Genomic DNA, 24367 nt, shown 5'->3' with positions numbered 1-24367 from the left:
TTAAAGGCAAGTGAATAATATTTAATGTTTGTATGTGTGTGTGTGTGAAGAGAAAATTCATATAAAATTGGCACTGAAAAATTCAAGTTTATTAAAAGGAGAGAGGTGATTGCCTCTCTCTGAGGCAAGGGGAAACTAGGGAGATAATGGCCCTTGAAGATGAGGGAAGGAAAACTGCCAGTTTTTGACTACTTTTTTTTTAAATGAGCAAATCAAACCAGATTTCAAAAAAGAGCAGATTCTGCACCAACACAGTCATCCTACAGACAAAGGTATTTCACTCTCAGGCAATTTCTTCACTGTTTTCTCAACTAAAGATAATTACGGAAATATGTTATGTTGTATCATTTAGATTCTGATTTTCCTGAAGTTTTATGAAATGCTAGTCATGTCATTAAAAAAAAAGAAATCTCTCTCTCTTTAGCTGAAACACTGTCACATTTTTAATGTCATACTGTGATAGAATGATTCTATTAACATCCCCTATAAATTCTAGGCAGCAAATTTTCCCACCCCCAGTTTCTTCTTCTTTCCACATTTGAGGGAGAATTTTGTTGTATTGATTAATTCTGGAAAATGATTTTTACTCCACTCTTAGTTTCTTAGCAAATGTGAGGTAAAGTGAATTATTGTACTTAATGTAACTGTCTCATCTTCGTAACTTTGCCTTGCCAGGAGTTCATAGCTGAAAAGAGCGATCTGATGAACAGCGTTACACAGTTGCATTTAGATTGGATTGTCTAATGTTTTGGTCTGTTGTATTAGGCATCCTGTGATTTATCATGGGTAAGCTATGATTGATGATGTCCTCAGGAAGGAGGATGGACCAGAAGGCAGGAGACATGACCCATTTTAACACCTGGTTGTATCCCTTCTACCATGAAAATGTCAGTAACTATAGTAGGAAGTTTTTCCTCCAGTGGTAGATGCAGGGTTGGTCAAAAAGGTGTCAGGAAGGTGCTTTCCTAACGAACAAACTACCATTTTGCACCAGCATTACAAATAGGAGGTGAATGTTAACCTCATTAAGAAGGAAGAATGTTAATGGTGAAGTTAAGTGTATGTTATCGATATTCTCTAAATGTTTATTGTTATAAATAACAACATCCTGGGATTTAAATTTCTGCTTGTCTTGCAGGCTGATTTCAGGGGCATTTTTCTTGGCTAACTTTTATGACCAACTAGAATCCTAATGGCTGTGTGATTTTTGTGCTCCCTTATAGAGTAGGGATTTGGGGAATGAGTTAGCAGTTTTTCCATTTCTCTTCAGGGCAGGATTACTCTGAATGGAGTTCTACAACTCACCAATTGATAGAACAAAACCTACTCTTGTCTTAGAGGATCAGGCTAAATTTGTTTCCCTCTCCAAATGGCAATTTGAGGTAAAAGTAACTGTATCCTTTATTTTCTCTAGTCGTGTGGATGGTGATGATGAGTCCCCAGGCAGTGTGGGTCAGATATTCTTGGGCCTCTGTGATTCCACGTAGATGCATAGAGCTGTCTTGGCTCAAATTTGACAGGGGTTCAAACACACAGCAGATGCCTAATAAACACCTATGTGATGACCTTTAAAATAAGTGTGATGCAGGTGCATTTATTAAAGGCAAAGACCTTTAATCTAATATTTTACTTGTGTCTTAGGACACCTTTGAGTTGATGAATTAGCACTCAGTTTGAATTGAAGATAACCTTTTGGATTACAGTAGGCCACTCTGTCCTCTCCTTCCTCTTGGATTTCCCTTCAGCAATGCTCAGTCGTGTGTTTTTCTAGGGATTCTTTGTCCGGGCTCTACAGTTCATCTCTTGAAATAAGTTCCTTGAAATTTTTGTGCATTTTGACTTTTCTTTCTTAAGTATTCTTCAATTTCCCATTTAGATCTCTTGTAACCGGAGCAGATTACTCTCATTTTTATATTGTATCGTAAATGGTTCTAGAAGATTTTTGAAATTTTCAAGGCTTTAATTTATTTTTATACAACCAAATTAATATTAGACCATGGAAAGAGCATACGCCTTGGAATCAGACAAACCTTGGTTTGCATCTTGGAGCTACCAAGATCTGATTGTGTGACCTGGGGTAACTCACTAGCTCGCTGAGCCTCCCTTTCCTCATTTTAAAAAATGAGGTGACGGTACATATCTTCTGGGGATGTGGCGAGGACCGTAGGAAACATGTATACTCCACTCACTTCCCTCTAATTCTTCTTACCATTTCTGTGCTCCCACCAGCCTTATATCCACTGGCCAGACTACCATCTCACCTTCAGTCTACTTGAGTCCACCTTACTCACACATGGCAAAGTCCCCGGGGACTAATGATCCCCAGAGTCATAACCAGTGACCAGTGATGGAGTGTAAATACCCCAGCTCCTTCCCTGGGATAATTTGGAGGCAAGTTATGTGCCTTTTATCCCAGAACTTGCGCATGAGATTAATCTTCAGGTACCCGCTACAGCAGCTGGCTTAATCACGCACCCATTACTGGCTGCCATCCCTCCCACGTAGCACCTTTCCACACCCCTGCTAGTGCCCCTGCGCCTTCCAGATAAATCAGCTCCGCTCTATCCTTCCGTCAGTCTCTGTTTCCAGGGAGAACTCAGCTAAAATAGTATGTACAATGCCTTGCTTAGTGCCTCCAACAGTGGAGGCCCTCAATCATGGCAAATTATTCATAAAGGGCATTATAATAAACCAAGTAATATCCCCATGAGAGACTCATTCCCCACTGCGACAGAGCAGACACCTTCAGGTTCTGTTCTCCAGGTCGGGCTACTTTTAACGTATAATACTGTCCCCTGGTGCCCTTCCTTTAGGTGTACGACAGCCACTACCAGTTGACTTTCTAGGACACATATGGCTGTCCATCACTTGAGATGTGGTTAGTCCCAGTGGAGACAGCGCCGTAACTGAATAGGAAGAAAAGAACGTAAAATCTCTCTTTAATAATTGTTATATTTTGAAATGATAATATTTGGGGTATGTCGATTTAAATTATATATTATTAAAATTACTTTTGCCTGTTTCTTTAAATTATGTATACATTTGATATATGTAAGTTTTAAGTTATATAAAATCCCGTAATTATTAAGTTACCTATGCTTTCGATGTCTGTCCGTCAGTGGTGTTCTGGAAAATTATCAAAACGTTCGGGAATGCTTCTCCTTCAGGGTCGCGGGGGGCAGCCTGTGACCTCTCCTTTTTGTGTGTCATTCTAGGCTACATGTCGCCGCACCCGTCTCCGCTGGGAGCCCCCGAGCACGTCTCCAGCCCGATATCGGGAAGTGGCCCAACCGCGCCGCAGATGCCACCAAGCCAGCCAGGGACCCTCATCCCAGGCGACCCGCAGGCGATGAGCCAGCCCAGCAGGGGGCCCTCGCCTTTCAGTCCCGTCCAGCTGCATCAGCTGCGAGCTCAGATTTTAGCTTACAAAATGCTGGCCCGGGGCCAGCCCCTCCCCGAAACGCTGCAGCTCGCGGTCCAGGGGAAAAGGACGTTGCCGGGCATGCAGCAGCAGCAGGCGGCGCCTCAGCCCCAGCCGCCGCCGCAGCCGCAGCCGCCGCCGCCGCCGCAGCAGCAGGCCCTTGTCAACTACAGCAGGCCATCTGGTAGGTTCATAGGCAACCAAATGAATAACGTGAGGGTCCGACTCGGACGAGAAGGACTGCTAACTGCACAGAAGTGCTGGGCTGGTGGTATCAGCCCAGGGCTGACGTCGCCTTCTCTTGCACCTCCCCGGCTCCCTTGTCTTTGCTTCACTTAGTTGGCCACGCTTCTTGGTCTCCTCTGCCTACGTCCTAGAGCAGTGCTTCTTAAACTTTGCAGACGCTGGCACAAGCTGTGGCTATAAGCAAAAAGCCCCGTGATTTCGCATTCTCTTTCAAGCGGTGCGAGGTTTGTCGGAAGCCCGTCTATGCACACCCCAGGTTAGGAACCCCTACACCCCGTGCGTTCCGTTGCCAACACGCACGTCTCGAATCTGCTCTCCTTGAGCTATTTCGTGTCTGTTTATTTATTTACATCTGTCCCTTTTTGTGAAAAGTATCTGGGGAGGCTTCCAAAGAAGCATACCTGCGGTAAAGGAATTATCAAGTAGAAAATCAGAGACAAAGGGAAGTAGAAATCAAGGTCAGGGAGGTTGGCAATGTGGGGGGCTACAGGAGCTCTCAGGGCTGCTGCATCTGAGCTTCCAAGGTGACTCGAGTTTCCTGGCAGTCAGGAAAGGAGACAGGGTCAGGTGCCTGATAACTCACCACTCGGAAGGAAGCTGCTTACCAGCTTCTCAGTGGACACAGAGTCCTTTCTAGCATGAGAGTATAAAGTAGCTTTCCCAGGTGGGAACTTTTTTTAAAATTTTTGTTATTATTAGTGTAAGGGGCACTGCATGGTAGAGGCATTGGTAACATTTGTTCATAACAAAGAGAGTAACAGAATCCACATGGCCTATTTCCCATGTGCCCTGGCATCAGATCTGAAGCTATGACATTATATAATGGGTTGAGATGAGGTAGTCCTTTGTACGACCTTCTGGTGGTCTGGCTTGATCCCACTGATAGAATTCAGAGCTCCAAGGGGCTCTAGGATGATCTTCCATGAATGTTGTTTTCTCTGGGAAGGTTTTGGTTAGCAGCTAGATAAGCACAGAGTTTATGGTTCTATTCTACCACAGCTTTGAATTCCAGAGAATTTGAATCTTAGGGAATTTGAATTCCAGGGTGCTTCCTTGTCATGGACACCCTTTCCTGTGAATGGTTCCCTCTCATTTGGGCAGGCCCTGACAGCTGATCACTGCAACTAGTTTGGGATATTGGTCTTCTTCTTAGGTTTTGGGACTTAGACAAAGGGAAAGAGTTCAGATTATTATTATTTTTTTAATTATTCTACCTTCTGAGTTTGTAAATGTTTCTTTTCTGGTAGAGGAAACTCTTAAGAGTTGCCTACTAGAAGGATAAACTCATCTTGTTAATTGTAGATGGAGCCTTAGGAATGGTTTTTTAAAGAGCAAGAAAGTATCGCGGCATCTCTAGGTTTCGGTGTGTTAACCACAGTGCTCTGGTCGGTGGAGGATCCCATGGGACCAAAAATCAGAGACGGAAAATGTTGTACAGGAAGACCACGCATAAAATGGTAGTTTGAACACTCAGTGTGTTTAGAGGCTTTAAAAGTGCAAAAACTAGCTCTCAGGAATGCAGCCAGAGAGAAGCGAAAAATGTATGTATGTCTATGCATGTGTGTAGCTTGTGCTTACTGAGTGCCTGCTAGCTTACCTTGTACTCCACGCTCAGTAATAAGTACCTTGCACGTGTGGCACATCTGGGGTATGGAGAGTCAGGATTCAATGCCAGCAGTCTGACTGGAGAGCCCATGGCCTTACCCCCTTCCCCATCCTGGCTCCTTCATGACCAAAAGGCTCACGACAAGGGAAAGGCTCTGTCCCAAGCTCTGTGTACCAAGTGCAGGCATTTCACTGCTGTGCATAGGAAGGGAAAGGATCTCTGCTCCTTACTGAGAGCCTTTTTATTCATACTCTAGACACAGTGTCAGCAACATTGGTGACCTTGATATCCTGCATCTCAGTATATGAGGAGCGTTAACTAAAGGAGTTCCCAGTAGAGGCTGAATGGTCACAGTCAGATTGTTGGTAGTTTAAGGTGGAAGGAGCGAAATCTGCGCCTCCCAAAAGGTAATCGTGAGGGACCATGTCACACAGGCACACTTCCCCGTGCATCGCAGCTTGTCCTGGGGTATCCCCTCGTCATGGACCTCAGCGAGGCTTGTTATTTTTAAAAATGACCTACGCACAACAGGAAAAGTTTCCAGGGTATTGTTCAAGAAGGCAGCAAGCTAAATGATTCGTTTGAGAAACCCTTTCAGCCAAAGTCACCATAATGAGATCAGATGACGTAGTAAAACTTAAAGGATGGATTTTCAGTTATCCGGACACTTGTATATAACAAATACTTCACATCCTAACCGACACAATCCTGGGTGCATTTTCTGGATCCTTTCCAGAGAAGAGGGCTCCATTTTTTTTGTTTGTTTTTAACCCAATGCGTGCATCTTCCCTCGCCAGGGTCCTGTCATTAGGGGGAACTCGTTTTGTTACTCACTGCTCGTGTCTTTTGTATTTCCAGCAGTCAGGCTTCATTAGAAATGAAAATATTTGGGCAGATACTGCCAGAGTGGGCAAAGAGGCTATGGATAAAGGAGGAAAGAGGATACTTTCTTCAAATAGAGCAGACTCATTCCTGCCACTGGGAGGGACGTTACATTGCTGATCTTGTCCCCAAATCTCAGATTTCACAGGGAGATGATGACCTTACTTGACAAAGACACTATTTTTTTTTGCATTGGTATTTCAGACAAGTCCAAGTAAGACAAAAGAAAAAGGTTTTTTAAGTTAATATTACTTGTATTAATTGTTTATCCCCCTCCTTTTCTTAAATAAAGCAATATGATTGCTTATAAATACCTCTGCTAATATTTCAGGAAAAAATCAATTTAAGTATGTCAGCTTCTCTGGTGGTAGCTGTGCTTCCATTTTTCTTTTGTCCCATTTGCCAGTGTCATTCATGTGTGAAGAGAATCTTTTTGGCTGGGGTGATCTGCCTCAAACCTACTCCAAAGTTATCATTCACCAAAAGTGCCACCACCAGAGAATTACAGTTTGACTGGCAGAAGTGTGCACTGAACAAATAAATAACTCTGGTCCTTGCCTGCTATGGGCTCCACTCAAATCGAACCCAGCATTTTTCTTTTAATTTTGATTCATTTTTCTTTTTAGAGACTAAAGCAAAATTCAAAATAGGAACTGAAAAGTTTTGGGGTTTTTTGCATTGGGTAGGGAAGCCTTCATGGTAGAAAGTGAGAGATGTATTGCTAATTTTTTTCAGTGCTTGTCCCTCTCCTGCTTCCCCCTCTCCTTTTCTTAGTTATCTAAAATTTCTTTGTATGCTTCATTTAAGCATCATTGTTACATTTATTTTTTTCAACCTCTGGAAACCACTTAAATCCTTGTCGAATGCACAGACTGTTCTGTTATTTGCATAAACATCCTTCTCTGTAGAAGGTAAAGTGGGAACTCTGTACAGAAATTCTGTACATGTGAGACTTAGGTAATTTAATAAGTTTGTTTACCTGTTTCTTAAATTCAGGCATCTAATAAAGATCCCTTCCCCCCCACCCCCACTTAGCTGCAGTGGGACACCCCTCAGGAGAGTCAGGGCGTGTAGCTACCTTGACTTCTAAAGTGAGGACTGACAGGAAAACAGACACATTTTGTACCTCTGACAATTAAGCCTAACTTGTTTATATTGGCGAGGGAATAGGAGATAAGCTAAAGAATGTAATTTGTCCTCCATCCGAAGATACCAGGGCGTGAGTTCTTATCATTTTGCAGACCATGAGTGTCTGTTGTCGAGATGCTTTCTGTTGATACAGAGAAAATCCATTCAGGCAACTCAGCGCCCGCCCGAAGGACAGGCAGAACACCTCATGGTTAGGTAGTTGTGTTCTGGGCATGTCTAATTGCAGCAAGCTGCATTCAGTCCCCGAGCCTCTGTAAAGAGAAGTTTTTATATAATCTGTTGGAGGGAGGAGAAAGTAGACCCAGGCAGTAAATGAACCTGCAGTTTTTAGTTAGAAAGGAGTTTGCTTGTGACTGATGGGGGAATTAGCAGGAAGCACATGGCAAGCCGACTTATCTGAGTGTTTGTGCTGAGTTGTATTGAACTGTGGAAACATTTTGAAGTTTGCTCTAGAAGAGTGCACTTCCAAATTTTCCGGCTAATACAGTACCAAATTTCCTTGAAAGCCTTTCTTTTGCTGTGGGTGGAGGTTTTCTGAAAAGCTGAGTGATTAAACTAGGCTTCTTTACCTTGGTGTCCTTGGTGGCAGTAAAAATGACCAGAGCTGAGGGTTGGGCACATAGCCACCATTGTCTCATTGAATCCTCACTACCACCCTGTGAGGTGAGTACTGTACTGTTATTATCCCCATTCTACTGACGAGGAGACTGAGGCACCAGGGGCTGAGTAACTTGCTGAGGCTCACACAACCCGTAGGTGAAACTTACCAGTTATTTTGGAAAGAGACAAGGTGCACCTTGTATCTTTTGGAGTTGTAGTCCTTTTGGAATTGGAGATTTGAATATCTAAGTCCACATTTGGGTCTCTCTGGCTTCTCAATTTTAAGGGTCCTTCAACCACATAAGGATGTCTCTGTATTAATGGATTAAAGAAGCCTAGCTGGGTATGCATCCGATCTAGTTCACAGTCATGGGCTGAAAATGGCTAGATTTGGAACCAGGGATATCAGACATGCTCTGGATACGTCCCTTTGATCGTATGGTTTTAAAAATAGTGACTTGAATATACCTCGAGGAGTTGGCATACACTTCTACATGAGTGTTTACAAGCCATGATGCTAAAGAAGAAAACGCCCAGAGTAAGTGAAATATGTACACTATTGCACTGGTATGGCTTTTATTGATGACTTATTTAAACTTTGAAAGGAGGAAAAACACTTTGAGAACTGAATTTAGGGTAATTAGTATGATATTAATCTTATCAGTAAGACCCGGATTTTCTTTTTATTAAAGAGCTTCAGTGTATTAAATGTATTATTTGGTATGCTCATACCAATTCTTCAAATATTTTTAACTACCAGTTTCTTGAGCTTATTAGGGTAATTCATAGAATCACAGAGAATTAAAGTAATTGTTAGAAATCTCTATCTCCTCTCTTTTGGCTCAAGCAACCCAGATAAAAAATATCTACCCTGTTTTAAAGACCTCGAGGGAAAATATAATCAAAAATGTCCCTCCATATCTCATTCCAATGCTTAACAACCTTAAGATTTAATGTTTAGAAATTGGTTTCTTACATATGGATGAAAGAAACTAAATCTGAAATATTATGAAAAGCTATGCATTATGTAAAAGACCTCCCATTCAGAAAAAAAATCAGAATGTACTTAGCTGAAAAGAATCTATTTATTATAATAGTACATCTACAGTGCCTAAAACAGAAAAAACAGAAATGCATTTTTCCCTCCAGAACTTTTCATCAATCCTATAGCAAGGGCTACAGATTACCTCAAGAAGTCTTAACTAGCCCTAGGTCTTTGGGAAAGTTTTACCTAATTTCAGAAGGAAGTGAACAAAAGACCAACAACACTACACACACACATGCACACAGACACATATACTCACGCTTACACACACTGCAGTTTCCTAAGCACTTTCTTCTAACTCTTCCCATTCCTCCTGTCAGAATGTTTGCTATCCTTGCATTGTCATTTAAGCCCACTTCTAACTGGTGTTTGCTGGAAATTGAATAAATGTGTCTACTTTTTCATAATGTATGTCTTTGTATGGTTAATTATTAAGTCGCTCTGAAGTGTAGAGATGATTAGTTTTGTTACCATTTAATAATTTTAATATTTCTCCGGAAAGATATAGAAAACACTTGGAAGAATGCCCATGAGAGGTTTTAACATCTGCTTACTGAGATTTTTTTTTTTTTTTAAATTTACTAACCCCTCTGGTAGCATCACTAATTTTATTTATAACTTTGAAGTAAGTAAAAATTCACCTAAGAGGAGAGATGGAACACTTCTTATTTTAGGTCCAGACCTAGCATTCAATTTAAACTCCTGAAGTTTAATGTGGGAAATTGCTTTAAATTAGCTTAAGTGCATTTTGATAAGCTTAATGATTGCGTATCCCTTTATTCTGATAACATGAGAAAAATGCTCTCTTGAATGTTAATATTTGCTAAGTTTTCTTAGGTGGAATGAGCAGATTCTTTTTCCCCCCTGCACTGAATGTTTTCAGAAATATTTTCTAATATGTAGTAAAAAATTAAAGTTCCCTAGATGCACTGATGAAGCCTGAAATACAGTTTATAGGTCATTAAGGGAAAATGCGTGCCCCTTTTAGCTCATGTCAGAGGACCGGCAAGCTGCTGCCTGTATCTGTAAAGCGTGGGTTCTAACAGCAGGGCTCTTCCACGCTGGGATGGAGGGGGCTTGTGGTGTAGTTTGCGAAACGTGATTTTGGGACCACACCCAAATTGCATCCGACTGGTGGGTGACTCCCTTGCTTTTTCAGAACCCTGAATGCACCTGGAATTATTTTTAAAAACCCCGCTGTAGACCTACACTAAAAGCTGGCTGTCCATTGCTTAATCAGTTTATTACCTAAGAGTCATTTTTGGGCCATTTCCCTTTGGGATAGATGCCAGCTTCTTTTTTTTTTTTCTTTTTCCTTTCTTTTTCCCCTTTCCTTTCCCCTCCCGCCTTCCTCATCTTCCTCCCTTCCCTCCTGTTTTCTTCTCGTGAGACCTTTACTTGTCCCCATCGCCGGGCTCCCAGGGGGCAGCGGGCAGGCCGGGTATGGCCAAGGGGTGCCTTTCCTCCCGAGCTGCCCATGTCGCTCTTGTCCCACAGGCCCGGGGCCGGAGCTGAGCGGCCCGAGCCCCCCGCAGAAGCTGCCGGTGCCCGCGCCCAGCGGCCGGCCCTCGCCCGCGCCCCCTGCAGCAGCGCCGCCGCCCGCGGCCGCGGTGCCCGGGCCCTCGGTGCCGCAGCCGGCCCCGGGGCAGCCCTCGCCCATCCTGCAGCTGCAGCAGAAGCAGAGCCGGATCAGCCCCGTCCAGAAACCGCAGGGCCTGGACCCCGTGGAGATTCTGCAGGAGCGGGAGTACAGGTAATGCACCTGCCCCGGGGGTAAGATGCTGTGTTCTGGCAGGTACCACCCAGCCTAGGGGGTCCGGTGTCTCCTGGTGTTGTGGTCATTCTTTTCTATGGGGCCAGGGAAAGGCCTAAGGGAAGTTGCAGAGGCTAAGACTCAGGCTTGAGAATGATTTTAGAACAAAGTCTCAAGAGAAGAGTTTCTTTGCCACTGGGGTGGGGAGTAAGGACCCTCTTCTGGGGGTTCTAGGTTCCCAGGACTGTGCTTTTCACTCATTCAGTCAGAAAACTTTTATCCACCCCTATGATATGCCAAGATCAAAAGTCCAGCCCAGAATTCCTAAAGATCCAAGAAAGCCATCAGCCCACACTTAGATTATGCAGTTTCCTTCTGGTTTATCAGTTTGTCCTTGAATGGTGACTGTGAGCGGCTCAGATGTTGAGTGTTCTGTTGGCCTAACCTTCAGGTTAATGACACATCTAGTGATACTAAAGCGGTACTTCAGTAGCATGATATAATGTCTTCTTTGATTGAGTTCGTGCATTTGTTGGTCTGTGGCTTGGTCTAGCTTTTGGGCTAGGCCCTATGTAAGTGTATTCACATGGGGTCCTTATTTAAACTCTTACTCCAAAAACTTCATTTTCACCTGATTTGGCACATTTATCTAAATCAGGGATTGGCAAACCTTTTCTGTAAAGGGCCCTAGAGTTTCTGTCATAACTACTCAGCTCTGCCCTGATGGTGTGAAAGCAGCCTGTTGGCTGTGTTCCAGTAAAACTTGATTTACGAGAACAGGCTATGGGCAGGGTTTGGCTCGCAGGCTGTAGTTAGCAGATCCTTGACATACATGGTTAATGTCAACCAAAAAGAGAGTCCAGTAAGTACTGAGTCAAGATAAGATGAAACTAAGATCACGGTTTTGGGAGTTAGCCAGAAAGCATGCTCTGTCACTAACTAGCTGTGTTGCCTTCCTCAAGTTACATCGCTTTTCTGTGACTCAGTTTCCTCCTATGTTAAAAGAGGGTATTAAAGTATCTTTTGTAGGGAGAAGATAAAATGATACAAGGACTTTCAATACATATTAGCTATTATTATTATTCCCCAAGTATGATTTAATTTAAAAGACAATTAGGGCTTAAAAATTATAGGGGATGTTAGTAAATAATGTCTAGGAGCCCTTTAAAAACATTACCTTACTCTTTATTGGAAAACACGTGACTTATCTGTTATTATATTAAAATACTAAGTTACCAGCTTTAAGAGTTACTTTGAAAGAAATCAGAGTAACTTGCCATTAAACGTGTGTCGCTTTTTGGATGAAGAGTATAACTTTATTCTCACTGCTATTACTAATCCTCAATTAAGAGCTTTTATGTTTCTGTTTTCAGCTTTTCACGTGCCCCTAGAGAGCTAGATACTCATCATCAATTGATATTTCAGTGTTGATAGGCAGATTCTGTTGGGTGAATAATCGCAGTGTGGTATAAAAGTCAAATATTAGCACTGTGTACTCATTTGGGGCAGAAAAACTGTATTCATAATGCAGTCCTTTCTTTATGTTGCTATTGAATAAAAAAATCAAAAGTCTTTTTTTTTTTAAAGACAGTAAATGGGATAGAGTGGTATCGTTTGGTTACTCTGAAATTCTGACTTCCTAAAAGCTAACGTTTTTTTTCCCACCTTGAAGGTACAGAGCTACCAGTCCTATTTGTTAAATCACATGAACTACCCTCGTAACACAGACACTATATCTAGAAATACATCCGGATTTTTTCCCCCTTATTCATCCTATGTTGTGGGTGTGTGTGTGTGCGTGTACACGCTTACTGACTCCTAAACCTTCTTTTTTCGTTTTTACCAGAATTGTATTTGCAGGCCTTTCTTGTAATGAGCTCATTTTAGCACTTTTTTTGAAAATGATCTTAATGGATGGTCTCCCAAAGTATTCAGTATTAATTGGTACTATTTAGCCTATTTCAGTGTGTGGAAAGCTTTTGTCCTCCACACCTGTGTCAATTAAAAAAAAAGTATCTATCAGTATCTTTTAAATTATAAGCATTGCAGAAGGTGGTGGAATGTCTATTTTTTATATTATTATTATTACTTGATAAATGTCTCCTCTTTTTTTTTTCTTTAATAAATTTATTTATTTATTTATATTTATTTTTGGCTGTGTTGGGTCTTCGCTTCTGTGCGAGGGCTTTCTCCAGTTGCGGCGAGCGGGGGCCACTCTTCATCGCGGGGCGCGGGCCTCTCACCGTCGCGGCCTCTCCCGTTGCGGAGCACAGGCTCCAGACGCGCAGGCTCAGTAGTTGTGGCGCACGGGCTTAGTCGCTCCGTTGCATGTGGAATCTTCCCAGACCAGGGCTCGAACCCGTGTCCCCTGCATTGGCAGGCAGATTATTAACCACTGCGCCACCAGGGAAGCCCCAATGTCTCCTCTTTTGTTAAGCCGCCTGGCTTTTGAAGTGATTGATTTGGCAAGCCTGGGTTCAAAAAGCTGGTGGGTCTTTTGGCCTGAAGTTTCCCATGGCCATCTTGAGAAGAAGCTTAGGTTTACACTGGCAGGGTTTTGTAGGGGCATCTTTTGTCTTCTTCAGTTATAGAGCAGTAGCTGGCTTCTGCCTATATGAAGATAAATTGTCCAACTGCAGAGATTAGTTATATTTATCCCTTAAAAAGGGTTAGATTAAGTCCCTTAGGCACTTGTCAAAGACAGCTAAAAAACTCTTCTCCTTCTGCCCCTCTTTGAGAGAACGGCTTACTACCCTTTAGCCCTGATAGGAAGAGTCCAGTGTATCTTTGTCTCCTGATTGAGGATTTGAGCAAGGTCTTTAAAAAAAAGTCTCTTTTATAATTTCATAAACTTGGTTTGAGCAAAAATCACCTGTCAGAAATTCTTTAACAGATGTTCGTTTCTTTGACTGTTGTAATATCACTTACCTTGTCTATGAAAATTGAAAGGAAATTGTCAGAATCTTAATTTTTTTTACTTTTAAGTCACTTGGCTGCTTTTCCTTGTTCCTCATAAAATCAGAATTTTGACAAATTGATCTTCTTTTTTCAGTAATAGCATAAATAAGTTTCTGCATATGAACACTTTGCCTCAGTGCTATACAAGCTCTTCAGTTAAAAATATTTTGTTCTCATTTAAATTGGATCCTTTCTTTTAGGCCATCTTTTTCTCATGATGGAACTGTACTGCTTTTCTCTGTAGTAAGTGTCAGTGACTTTTTTTTTTTTTTTTTTGGGTGTTTTGGCATGCTTTTTTTGCCCTGTCAACATGCCTAACTTCAGTTCTTCCATCAAGGGTTAGAGGGTTGGTCAGAAGTGCTCCCCGAATTATCATGTTAGCATGTAAATTACACAGATGTTTGCGTGAGAAAGAAATATATTTCACATTGAAAGGAGTTTATGTCAGAAGAGCATCTTTGAATTATGTGAGCCCTCTTTGGTGTCAAGTCAGAATTTAGTATGAAAACAGTAGTATAGCCTCCTTGCCTCAGGAAGCCAGCATAGTCCGTTACCGTGTTTTTTGTCCTGCCCTGGTCTCCATTACAACCCTGAGAATTCCTTCTTAGAAATCACCAAGAGCCACTTCATCAGCAGAGTTGCCAAAAGTCAGTCTCCCTCTCTCTCTTTTTTAAAGAGTGTCACTCAGTTCCTGGAAGGAACAAAATGTACCAGTGTCATTTTCTGTTCAAATAACTCTCCTACAGGAATCATAAACTTCTCCTCTGGACCTGAACAAATATCTGTCGCCTTTAATGGAACTCTTTTTCTTGTCAGAACAGTAAGCCCTCTTGATTTACTGTTCAATCCGTATGAAAAACCTGAGCGACCTAATTCTGCTTCAATTTTCTGTACCCGTGAGGACCCTAAATGAGTCTCCCGCAGTTATGCAGTATTACATCTGTTGTTGTTTCGGGAAGTTTAGAATCCTGAATCTCCTTATCGGGCTACCTGCTGAATCCCACTGATGGGAAGATGAAATTGTCTGGAGAGGCGCATTATTTAAAACGAAGATTTCTATTGACCACCACACACACGCAGATAAAATTCTGTACGTAAAAAGAAGCCCCTCCTGTACCTTTGCTACTCCCCACACACACACACTGTGTGCTGAATCGAATGCATACAATTTTACTTTGGAATCTCCCCTTCCTCTTCTCCTATAGTTTGCACGTTTGCACTTTGAACTTCTTGCCTCCCTTTCATAAAAGAAAGATTCTTTTGTGCTGGGGAATCTGAAATTCACTGACAAATTACTAGGCCCTTTGGGGAAGCAGTCATTTCAGGAAGAAGTGCACCCCTCCCAACCCCTCACCCCCTCCCATGCCCAAGTCAGCCAAGGCTCCATCTACCCCACTCCGCACCTCCCCACCTCCCAACTTCTCCTCTCCGCTCTCCAACTCCCCCCCTCCCAGTTCAGTGTGATTTAGTCTCTACACGGTCAGGCCAGTTGTCCTAAGATTATTTATTTAGGCCTAGTTCCATAGTCCTTTAGATGATTAAGGAAAAAGCAGCCATTCCTCTTATGTAGCACCTGACCCACTTTGTCAAACAGCGTAAAACACAATACCAAGGGATAGTTTGAGTTCTGGGATAGTCAAATGAAAAGGGTCTGCAATAAATCTAGAACCAAGGAAGCAGAATAACCATATCTCACCCTGCTGTAGTATCTAAATTTCCTTTAGTATGGCCTTAACGCTACACAAGTAAAATTGTTTTGGTTTAGTTTTTTTCCCTTTAAATTATGTATTTGAGAAAAATATGTAATAGATTTTTCTCTTAATATCCTAATTGTTAAGATCCATCACCTGTTGCTGTATTTGGGAATTTTTGGTTATGTGCGTATTTAAGAAATTGAATTGGATAAAGAAAGTAAAGGTTTGTTTCATACAGAGAAAAATTTTAAACTGCTGTGAGAATCCCATGAGTATCAATAGTAAAAGGAATGTGGAAGAAAGCTGGGAGAGTCTGAATAATTTGATCAAGAGAATAAATTGATGAACGTTTGTTGCTGTTGCTTGAGCTAACACATTTTTAGTCTGTTGCATGGTTAAACCACTTAAAAGTACTATTGTTTGTGTTGGTATGCATAGTTGAAATAACACACAATAACAATAATATTAGTAATAACACATTATGATGATAAATCATTTAGTATATCAGAATTAATAACACGTATATACCAAATAAAAGAGGAATCTATCAGAATATTATTGTCAATGAAGTCAGTGAAAAATGATGCATTACCCTTACTATCATTTTTAAAGTTTTGAAAAAGATGATATTTTCTTTCTCTACCAAAGCAAACAACTGTTAAGTTTTTTAAAATGCCCTCATTTTGATATTTGGGCTATATGAACTATTAAGATATTTTGCAACATCTAAGTCACAGAAGGTTTTACTTTTTCATATCAACAGACAGCATCATAAAGGTTGAAAAAAGCATAATATTAATTTTTAACAGAATCTTTAATTATCAATTTTTATAGTTGAGTTCCAAGGGAGTTTGCAGTTAGAAAGTATATTTTACTTATCTGCAGTATCGTTGCAGTGGTGTTTGTGTCAGGCCAGTGAGGGTTCCAGCCTCGGCTCTCTCCTTTACTGGCTCTATGAAGTCCACATGTTTCTTAATATCTCTGAACAACTTCAGTTTTCTCTTCAATAAAATGGTGCATTTACCTTGTAGAGGGGTGTGTGTGTGTGTGTGTGTGTGTGTGTGTGTGTGTGCATGTGTGTGTGTGTGTGAGAGAGAGAGAGAGAGAGAGAGAGACAATTAGATTGTGCTTTAAATGCACCTAACTTAGTGTAGCTACTATTAGTTTAGTTTAACTTACTACCTTTTACTGTTCTTTCTTTGTCGAAATCTATTCCAAGACAGTTTTGCCCCAAATCTGGGGGGAGGTCATTCTAAAAATAGATTTAGATAGCATGTAATTATTTGTAAGAATAGGATCCAGGTGAACCCTAAAACCAGTTTCTATGACTAACAGTAATAGTATCCCAAATGAATAAAGTAGGAAGTCTTTTATTTTCTCTTCTGCCTCTCTTGTGAGGAAGTACCTATAGTTCTATTTTTTGATGATGTCCAGAATAAGACTCCTCGGCAGTCCTTTTCTGGAAACTCTTAGTTTTTAAAAACTGTTTGCTATTTACTGCTGCTCCAAACCTGATTTTTTTAAATGCTTAATTTGCCTTTTCTTTTCTCAAGCAAGCACTGCTTGCAGAGGAAATGGTTGTGGCTGGTAGCCCGCTCTCTCTCTCTCTGAATGTTTTGGGTTGGCTGGTTTCTGTGGCCTCAGCACCTAAAACTGCTCTTGTTCACTCAGCTTTACTGGCTGTCATCGTCAGCATCTTGGCAAGGAGGGCAAATGGCCCCGTTGCCTTAGGACAGAACTAGAAGTTAGAAAGAGAACTCCGTTGTCTCAGCTCTGTACTCTGGTTGGCCAGGCGTTCGGGAGCAAGTCAGATTTTCCTGTCTCATTTTCTCTCTCTCTTCGGAGGGAGCCATGGGGCTTGACTTTCCTCCTGGATGTATTCTGAGCCCTCCTTCCTGGCTGTTAGAGAGAGGTTGTGAAGAAGGCCAAAGTGTTAAGTAATATAGCACCTGTCTGCATTAATGCAAAGGTAGCTTTTCTCTGTTTAACATCAGATAATCTAGTTGGGTATCAGAAATCGGCCGTCAGTATCTGGAAGGTGAACTTAAACCTAAGGTTGTTGTCTATCATTTAAGACTAGACTGTAATGTATATTTCCACCTTCCCCCTCCCCCATTTTATTATCTCCGTTAGACTTCAGGCTCGCATAGCCCATAGGATACAGGAACTGGAAAATCTCCCTGGCTCTTTGCCACCAGATTTACGAACCAAAGCAACTGTGGAACTGAAAGCACTTCGGTTACTCAATTTCCAGCGTCAGGTAATACCTTTTCCCCAGCACATCTGAGGTGCAGGAAATAAATATAATTGTTCCAGAGTGTGATCTGTGTGTTTCCTTAAGTCTGTTCAATATTGTTATAAAGATATAAACTTAGTAAAAGACTGTATCTTTTCGACCAGCAGCACAGAGCTAAAAGTAATGAAGACTAACTGCTTATTATTCTATTTTTCTCTTCTGTACATCAGAGACATTTTTTTCTTCCATATCATGGTTTCCAAAGTCAGAGTTATGGCATTTTGTTACTGTAGATGAAACCTTGAGAACAGATGGGATAACTCATGTTTGCCTTTATGGTTTCAAAGAAAAACAGGAAGGTGATAGATCAGAGCTTCTTTGTAAAGAGAAATGTAAAATCCTAGCCGTGACTATGAAAATCATTTTAACAAATATGAAAGCCACTCAACTAAATTAATAGCTCATTGTTTATAGAAATACATAAAACTGGTTTGTAACTGTTGATTATTCGTCAACACCTACTTTTGGAGCATTTCATCACATCAGACCCCCATATTTGACTAATCAGTGAATTTGTATCTCTTGTTCTTGCTATGGTCTTAGTAGTCACTGATTAAGGAAGGCTAGCATAGCGATCTATTTTATAATTGCTAAATCAGTAGGAGACTAGTGGAATGAAGTAGAGCTAATTTTCACTTTGGCGAGTTTTGCCTTCTGTACTCCAAAGCTTCAGGTCCCCTGGTCGTCACACAGCGGCATTTAGCCAAAGGGGAAAAGGAATGCTTCCTCACCACTCAGACGGGCTTGTTTGGTGAAGATCTCGGGGCATGCAAAAATGAATAATTAATGACTGAAAGTAGTTTGGAAGTACTGAATTACATGACTTGGTCTATTGGAGGATGTGAGTAAAATCACAAGGCCAACCCTCTTGCTATTGTCATATGAACTTGGAAATACGTTTTGCCTTGTTGGTTATAATATTACAAGAGGGGCGTCATGGTGGCTGGCGGCTACTTGACTGTAGGTTTGTGAGAGTAGATTAGAGCTTAAATTAAAAACAAAAAAAGAAAGGAAAAAAAAAAAAAAAACTTTCTGCGCTCCATTTGCTTCTTTCTTACAGGTAACTTCATAAAATGCCTTGATAAGCTGTTTAATAAAATTTTGTTAAATGAGTATTTTCAGGAATAAGATTATATTCAAATTAGCTTCACTATGCTGGATTCTGATTGGTTTCTGATTTTTGCTTCATATTATTGAAAAATCTGTTACCTGTGAAGTTTTCCAATGAAATTAGCTGTAATGGATGCTGATTTCAGATTCAATCGAATTGCTATTTCAGTGCATGTTTCCACCCCCCCACCTTTTACCACCACGTAACATACAATATGAATGAAATACTGTATTTCTGATCTAAAAGAAGTCCATAATACAGTAAAAAAAAAAAATTAAGTATCTTGCAAAGAATATCATTGTTAGGAGTGGGAGGAAGCCCAAACTAGTATTTCCCATCTTTTATATGAGACGATGAATTAGCACTGTTTGCATATCTGCAGCTACTTCACATGAGCAGGAAGTAATTCTTCTATTCTTTTTTGCCCAGCATTGTTCACGTTAATCTTTAAGCACAAAGAGAAAGTTAGCATGGCACTTAAAATGAAGTAAAAAAATGTAAAAAGCTTATGATCTAATTAATATCATTAGGATAATTAAATAGAGTGAATCAATTTATTTAAAAGCCAAGACATCCTCTACTTACTTACTGATTTATTTTCTTTACTGTTAACAGTGCCGTACTTGCTTCCTCTCTGAATTTTTTGGAAAGAAAACTTAGAGCGTCTTTGAAAATACCATATACATTCAGCATGATGTAGTCCCTTTGTTTACTAAAAGGCCAACTGTGATGGAGAAACTCAGGGAGTCACCATTCGGCTCCACTAAATGGAGGGCAGGGGACGACGGGGGTCTGGCCTCCGTCTGGGGAGGTGTTCTAACTGCTCCCCTCTTGACAGCTGAGACAGGAGGTAGTGGCTTGCATGCGACGGGACACGACCCTGGAGACGGCCCTCAACTCCAAAGCATACAAACGGAGCAAGCGCCAGACCCTGAGGGAAGCCCGCATGACGGAGAAGCTGGAGAAGCAGCAGAAGATCGAGCAGGAGAGGAAGCGTCGGCAGAAGCACCAGGTACTTGGGCCTGGGCTCTGGGTGCCCCGCCGTCGACAGAGGTGCTAACCGAGAAAGTGGGCGGAGTCAGAACCACTGAAAAATGGACAGCTGTGGGCAGTGGGGACATCACGGAGAGGATCCTGGGAGCTTACGTAGTCCAACCACACCATTTCATAGATGAGGAAGCCTAGGCCCAGCCAGAGTGGTAGGTGACCTCCGCAAGGACACGCGAACGGTCAGTACAGGATAAGGGGGTGGGGGGGACCCTGCTTTCTGAATTCCAATCAGGTGTCATATTCATCACCCCATGGGATACTGCCGACTGGGTAGGCACAGGCGGGTTTCCTAGAACAAAGTCCTGGGGAAGAGGGAACTTGGAAAGAAGAGGGCAAACAGTTATTTTTATCCCGGATATAAATATAGTATCCTGGGCTTTTCAAGGGCCCAGCTGAAGGTTTCACAGGGGCAGATATTTTAAAACATTCCTTTCTAGGGATTTGGACATATTTTGATGTAGGATTTGATCTCGTGTTTTAATCCTGTGAATTTTATTTGTTTTTCTGTGCTTCATTTAGTGCCTTGATTTAAGTTTTGTTTTGAAAAGTGTTGGACTTAAGCGTAAATAAGGTTATAAGTTTCCCCTTCTTTATTTAAAAAGTGGATACAAAAGATGTATGGCAATTTTAGCTTCCTATAAAACTTTTTTTGAGGGACAATTCTAAGGTATTTAAGTGAGAGCAGAAGAAACGCTACTTTTGTAACACGCTTCTCACTGGAAACACCCGTCTCCCTGAGGTTTATCTGGGAGTGATTTGCTGTAAATTCTATCATCACTGTTTTGTAGGTCTCTCTGAACCTTTGATCTTTCCATTTTCACGTGGCCACACCCTCAAGGCCGGGGAGGCTTCTCTTCCACCGGCTGGCACCAAGACAAACTTTGAGAGGTCATCTTTCCCACCACCACGTAGCCCACACCTCAGCTCTGGAGACACACCAGGGCACCTGTCCCAAAATAGATTCTAGTCCCCCATGGCTGTTCAATGCACAGAGTTTCCCTGGACTATGTTGAAACCTCAAACGACATCGGGAACTGAATTTTAAGCCTTCTCTTCTCCCCGCTTTGGATCCCTTAGGAATACCTGAACAGTATTTTGCAACATGCAAAAGATTTTAAGGAGTACCATCGGTCTGTGGCCGGGAAGATCCAGAAGCTTTCCAAAGCAGTGGCCACTTGGCACGCCAACACTGAAAGGGAACAGAAGAAGGAGACCGAGCGGATCGAAAAGGAGAGAATGCGGAGATTGATGGTAAGGGGCCTGCCTACAGGAACCCAGGAAAATGCTCCCCTCACAGCCATCTGCACTGAGAATGTTAAACATGCTGTAGTAGCAGAGAGTAAAAGCTGCTTATCAAATATACTAATCCATTCCTTTGAACTTCACAGGGATGGAGTAAAAATATCTTCCCTTTCCTAGACAGTGCAGTGCCACAAATCTCGGGTCACCACTGATGAGTATAGTGTTTCCATGTCCTAGGGTGGCACTGTTATTCCGATGATAGCTTTTTACATAAGGGCAGGTAACTATATTTTGCAGGAGTTTTGATCACCAGACCTGGAAGGACAGAAACGGCAGTTCTTTTTAAAGTGTTGCCTCTTTGAGACTAATGACACAAGTTGTTTTGAATGAATATCTCATGAAGTTGTGTCTTGGAATCTAAGAAGTTCTCTTTTTTTGAAGCCGCTGGTGCTTCAAAATTCTGGCAGAAATTTTTCTCTAACAGTTTAAAAAGTGATTTTTAAGTTAATTTTGAAAAGTTGCCTTTTTGATTATAGCTGTGTTATTGTCAAAGGCTATTCATGGGTCATTTCATTTCCAGTGTTACTTTTTAATGGATATATAAACACAGAAGGAATTGGTTTATATCACTGGTATTTGAGTTTATTGGCCATTTATTTTTGGAATCGGACCTCAGAGCACACCGTGGATTTTAGAAAAGTGTGTGTAATGTATATTGATAGGAGACCTGCAGATTCTATCTGGGATGTAATGCCTGGGTATTGGATGAAGATAAAATCATTAGCCTCAACCCATATTTATGTCCCTGGAAAATTCCAAATGACATAGTCTTCCTGGCTGGTATTATGGTTTGCGTTTTTTTGTCATTAAGTTTTTTGGATTTCGGAGAGTGAACACCATATTTTAAAAGGCTCTGTGTCCGGGGTCTACTAAATCTTACCACCTTCTCCTGCCTCCCTCTCGTTTTTTGGGAGGGAGGGGACTAAGAGATGGCTAACTAACTGGGGAGACCATTTTATAGTAGTTTGAGCAGGGAGCAGTCAAATTTGTCTGATTCAACTGAAGTGAAACTGTATTAGAACTTCAGTAACAGATTGGCTTGACACTAATGATTAGGCATTTGCAAATCATTAATTTTCGCAATTAAATGATGGAATATACAGATAACAGAGACACTGAAGTTTATTTTTTTATCATTCTTTCTTCAAGTGAGATCAACCATAACCAAAAGCAATTACAGTTATAATAGCATTTGAGGTTCATGCTCATCCACGGGGCAGACAGCAGCCAGACGGAGTGACAAGGCTGCTGTCACTCGGGCAAATGCTGGAGGGACACCCCTGGACTGAAAAACCTAAGCTTCTCTGTAAGCAGCTGCCTCTTAAAGATTTTGCAGTCTGTCCCTTTTATCCTGCATCACGTGAGGAAGATATCTTTGAGATGTCCTTTTATTGGGATGTATAAAAAGATTTCTCTGGAAATGACCCAGAGGGCATCAGTTTTTATTCCATGTAAGCTCATAATGTTGCTTAACAGGAGGTAGAAGTGGGAAGTACTGTGTCTGTTTTATGGCTCAGCACTATTAGGCTTCCGGTGCTAATGACTTGTCTCCAGTCATCTGGGCCCATCATGCAGTGCCGACCTGTGACCAAAATCCCTCCCAGTGTGACCTTTCCTATCAACCACATTTTTTATAAATTTATTTATTTATTTATTTATGTATTTTTGGCTGCGTTGGGTCTTCGTGGCTGAGCGCGGGCTTTCTCTAGTTGCGGCGAGCGGGGGCTACTCTTGGTTGTGGTGCGCGGGCTTCTCTCTGTTGCGGAGCACGGCCTCTAGGCGTGCGGGCTTCAGTAGTTGAGGCATGCGGGCTCAGTAGTTGTGGCGCACGGGCTTAGTTGCTCCGCGGCATGTGGGATCTTCCCAGACCAGGACTCGAACCCGTGTCCCCTGCGTTGGCAGGCGGATTCTTAACCACTGCGCCACCAGGGAAGTCCTTGTAATGCTTTTAAGTATAAGAAGTTATTTGTTCAAAACCTATTCAGTTCCTTGCCTCTGGAAGTACTTATTGAAATATTTATGAATGAAAAGCTATTATGTCTGGAATTTGCTTCGGGACAATCCAGTTTGGGATTGCAGGGAGGAGGTGGGGGAAGGGCTGCAGCGAAACAAACGGGAGTCATGGGGAGTTAATTTTTGTTACTTGGTGTTGGTTATATGAGAGATTATACTACCTTCTCTACTTTTGATTATATTTGACACTTTCCAAAGTATAAAGTTAAGAATAAGTTTCAGATGGTGAATCCTCAAATTTAACACTTTTTGCGCAGTTAAAGAAACACAAAAGAATGAAAAGTTGGCTCAGAGTGCTTGATCACACCACATAAATAGCATGGTTATGTGTGTTGACCTTGCCGTGAACTCTGGTGTCCCGGGACGTAGGCATCGTACCTCCGTGTGTTCCCCAGTCCCAGACAGGGTGCGAGAACTTGGGCGGCCGGAATCATACGGTTTGCTGCGCGCACCACCGAAGTTCAGACCATCAAGGGGAGGGATGAGTGGGAAAAGGTGTCGTCCGCAAACTTTTATCATGTTCTGATCACGCTCTTCTTTCCTTAATAGGCTGAAGATGAAGAGGGCTATAGGAAACTGATCGATCAAAAGAAAGATAGGCGTTTAGCGTACCTTTTGCAGCAGACCGATGAGTATGTGGCCAACCTGACTAATCTGGTTTGGGAGCACAAGCAAGCCCAGGCGGCCAAAGAGAAGAAGAAGAGGAGGAGGAAGAGGAAGGTGAGCACATGAGTGGCTGTGGCTGAGCTGGGGAATGTGTGGTCGCCGACCAGTTTTAGGCACGTCTTGCCCTTTAACGAGTACTTCCTACTACACTAATGGGAGACTTAGATGAGTATATTGCAAACATTGCTGATATAAATGGGTTGATGTGCTAGGTGTCCTAGGCAACATATTGGAGATGGGAGCATGATGGACAGGATGTATATTTGGTTCGTATTGCCACTGTTTCACACAGTATTCAGAAACTAAGTACACACGGTCGGTAGGAAAAGGAAAACCATGGGCACAAAGAAATGTTTGCTCAAGTGCAGTGCCAGCGAGGCAGGGGACTGCTGAGTTAAGAAACTGGAGTGAAAATGAAGACGAAAATGCTGTGTGTTCAGATTGAAAGGAGCCAGAGGAAGATGGAAGAGATAGCTTTGGGATACTTTTAGAACATATTTCAGCCTGTTTCTCTGGACAGACAGCAATGCCAAGATTGTTCACTCGGTTCAGCTGCCCCGGTTTTACACTAAGGT

At 41.9% G+C, this 24367-nt stretch overlaps 1 protein-coding gene across 5 annotated transcripts in view; it reads left to right on the top strand.

The window, feature by feature from the left end:
- Positions 1–24367, top strand: part of SMARCA2 (SWI/SNF related, matrix associated, actin dependent regulator of chromatin, subfamily a, member 2) — a 176318-nt gene that overhangs the window by 21292 nt on the left and 130659 nt on the right. For all 5 annotated transcript variants that reach the window (XM_059924827.1, XM_059924823.1, XM_059924825.1 and 2 more), the window contains exons 4-9: positions 3216–3605; positions 10447–10702; positions 17488–17614; positions 19600–19773; positions 20889–21062; positions 23676–23846. In XM_059924827.1, coding sequence (XP_059780810.1) covers positions 3216–3605; positions 10447–10702; positions 17488–17614; positions 19600–19773; positions 20889–21062; positions 23676–23846 — 1292 coding nt within the window. The remainder of the gene's footprint in view (positions 1–3215; positions 3606–10446; positions 10703–17487; positions 17615–19599; positions 19774–20888; positions 21063–23675; positions 23847–24367) is intronic.

Source organism: Balaenoptera ricei, chromosome 6 (assembly GCF_028023285.1).
Source record: "Balaenoptera ricei isolate mBalRic1 chromosome 6, mBalRic1.hap2, whole genome shotgun sequence".
Taxonomy (NCBI): Eukaryota; Metazoa; Chordata; class Mammalia; order Artiodactyla; family Balaenopteridae; genus Balaenoptera; species Balaenoptera ricei.
The sequence above is the reverse complement of the archived record's forward strand: the minus strand, read 5'-3'. Positions and strand labels throughout refer to the sequence as shown.